The sequence below is a fragment of the Octopus bimaculoides genome, chromosome 10, assembly GCF_001194135.2.
Source record: "Octopus bimaculoides isolate UCB-OBI-ISO-001 chromosome 10, ASM119413v2, whole genome shotgun sequence".
NCBI lineage: Eukaryota > Metazoa > Mollusca > Cephalopoda > Octopoda > Octopodidae > Octopus > Octopus bimaculoides.
In genome coordinates, this window is record NC_068990.1 from 25,103,740 (window position 1) to 25,105,789 (window position 2,050).

Genomic DNA, 2,050 nt, shown 5'->3' on the forward strand with positions numbered 1-2,050 from the left:
AGAGAGAGAGAGAGAGATGAAAATGTGAGTGAGTTGCCTCATATTTGTTATCTTCTTTCATATACCCCTTAACCCTTTGAGCATTCTGATTACTCCATCAAATGTAATATTTATTTATTGTCTTGAATTAATCATATTATATCTCATAGCTTTGAAATTTCAATGATGTGACTGTTTATTTTTAGTATGACATTGTAGGATAGGTGAGAGAGGCCAGATCTGGCCAGTTTGAAGATAAAGTGGGTAGAATATGTGTGTTTGATATAGCCAGTTTAAATACTAAAGGATTAAATAAAGCCAACTTAATTATATACCTTTGTTTCATTTGTCAATCGGTGTTGGTTGTCTGAACAAGCAACAACTGGAGTCAAGGCATTGAGAACATCATTAAACTCAGTTAACCAAAGTGTAAGTGAGCCCAATGTATCCTGGAAGTTTGAACTCAAATCAGTCATTGATGTCAAACTGTTCTGTCGGTCTTTCAGACGTGTCTGCAACCGTTCCCATGCTTTGCTAATTATATCCATTCTCTGGCTCACGTCAAGGGCATCTTTTGATGCCGGTTCACATCGGTCAAGTATTGAGTGACCAGCCTGAATGAAATGTTCATAAACTGGTTCTTGTCCATGCAGTTCTTCTTGGAGGACCTAAACAATGAAATTGAAATTAAATACAAAAACATTAGTTTGATATTAAAGACATTTAGACAGAAGCATTTCATTCTTATTTCTCCCAGCATTTGTACAGTGATTGGTGGTTTTAAAGTTTAACATGTTTACATAAATCATAGGTAGCAATATATTACAGTTAAAAAGAAAGAACACCGTATTTTGCAGCTTGGAAGCTGAACACTTTTTTGTTGAATAAAATATCTTGAAACTAACCAAGTGTCTACCATGATGCTTTTCTAAGAGCAGTATCTGGTGGCATTTTGCTGTATACCCTGGGTGGTTGGTTCCAGCTAGGAACCAGTAGGTGATCAGCAGTAGCAGGTATGCTTTGATCATCATGGTGTGTCACTTGAATAATCAAAGGACAGTTAAAGCAAAGAGAATGGTGTTGCATATTATAATAATATCCAGCAACAAACCACCAGGTAGGCAGCCATTGGCTGGTGATTTTGCTCAGTTACAGTGGATCTGAGTATTCTGCTGCTTTAACCACCAGTTTTAACTAACTCGGCACCAAAATAACATTAGATGGAGACTGCATTCATGAAATAAATACAAGAATCAGCAAAGCTAACCAATCATTTGGTATGTTAAACTCAATATGGAAATCATCAATACTCAACAAGAGCACCAAAATACAATTTTACCAAAACAACATACTTAACATCCTCTTCTATGGATCCGAATGTTGGGAAACAACCAAAAGTTTTGAAAATAAATTGGTGTTTCAAAATAAATGTCTACGAAAAATTTTGGAGGTCTACTTGCTGAATATGACCTTGAATAGCCAACTGTCACCAAGGCTAACGTGAAACCAATAAAAGAAACTATTGAAGCAAGGAGATGGAAATGGCTGGGTCGAGTTTGCCACTATAAACCGAACCTAATTGTCAGGATTGCAAAATGTGGTAAATCTAATGATTCCATTTGTATATCATAAGACAGGATAAATCGAAAGTGCTTTTATTATAGAAATCTCAATTCTGTTAGAAACTAGAGACTGATGAAATGCAGATATCAATATCTGGGCATTGATTTTCTAATTAAATCATTAATCAACAAATAAATAATTAACGAATAATATCACCAATCTAACCACTGCTTATGATATTAAGCACCACTGAGCTCAATATTCAAAGAAAGGAAAATCCAGAGACATTTACTAGATAAAATATGGAAAAAATAAAAATAAACACAAATGATGCAAACAGGAAGTTTTTTGACAGGACAGTCTTTTTAAAACAAGGTTAAACTTTAAAAATAATACATTTCTAAATCTCTCAAAGAGATTTAAGCAGTAGTGATACGATGAAGTAGTTGTATGCTGTCAACTTAATGTGACAGTCCCCTGAAGGGAATAATACGACCAACAGTCGTAT

The 2,050-nt window shown here is 34.7% G+C and overlaps 1 protein-coding gene across 5 annotated transcripts in view; it reads right to left on the bottom strand.

Annotated features, from left to right (window-relative positions):
* Window positions 1–2,050, bottom strand: part of LOC106880784 (microtubule-actin cross-linking factor 1, isoforms 1/2/3/4) — a 158,214-nt gene that overhangs the window by 70,349 nt on the left and 85,815 nt on the right. For all 5 annotated transcript variants that reach the window (XM_052971076.1, XM_052971075.1, XM_052971077.1 and 2 more), the window contains one exon: window positions 315–647. In XM_052971076.1, the coding sequence (XP_052827036.1) occupies window positions 315–647 (333 nt within the window). The remainder of the gene's footprint in view (window positions 1–314; window positions 648–2,050) is intronic.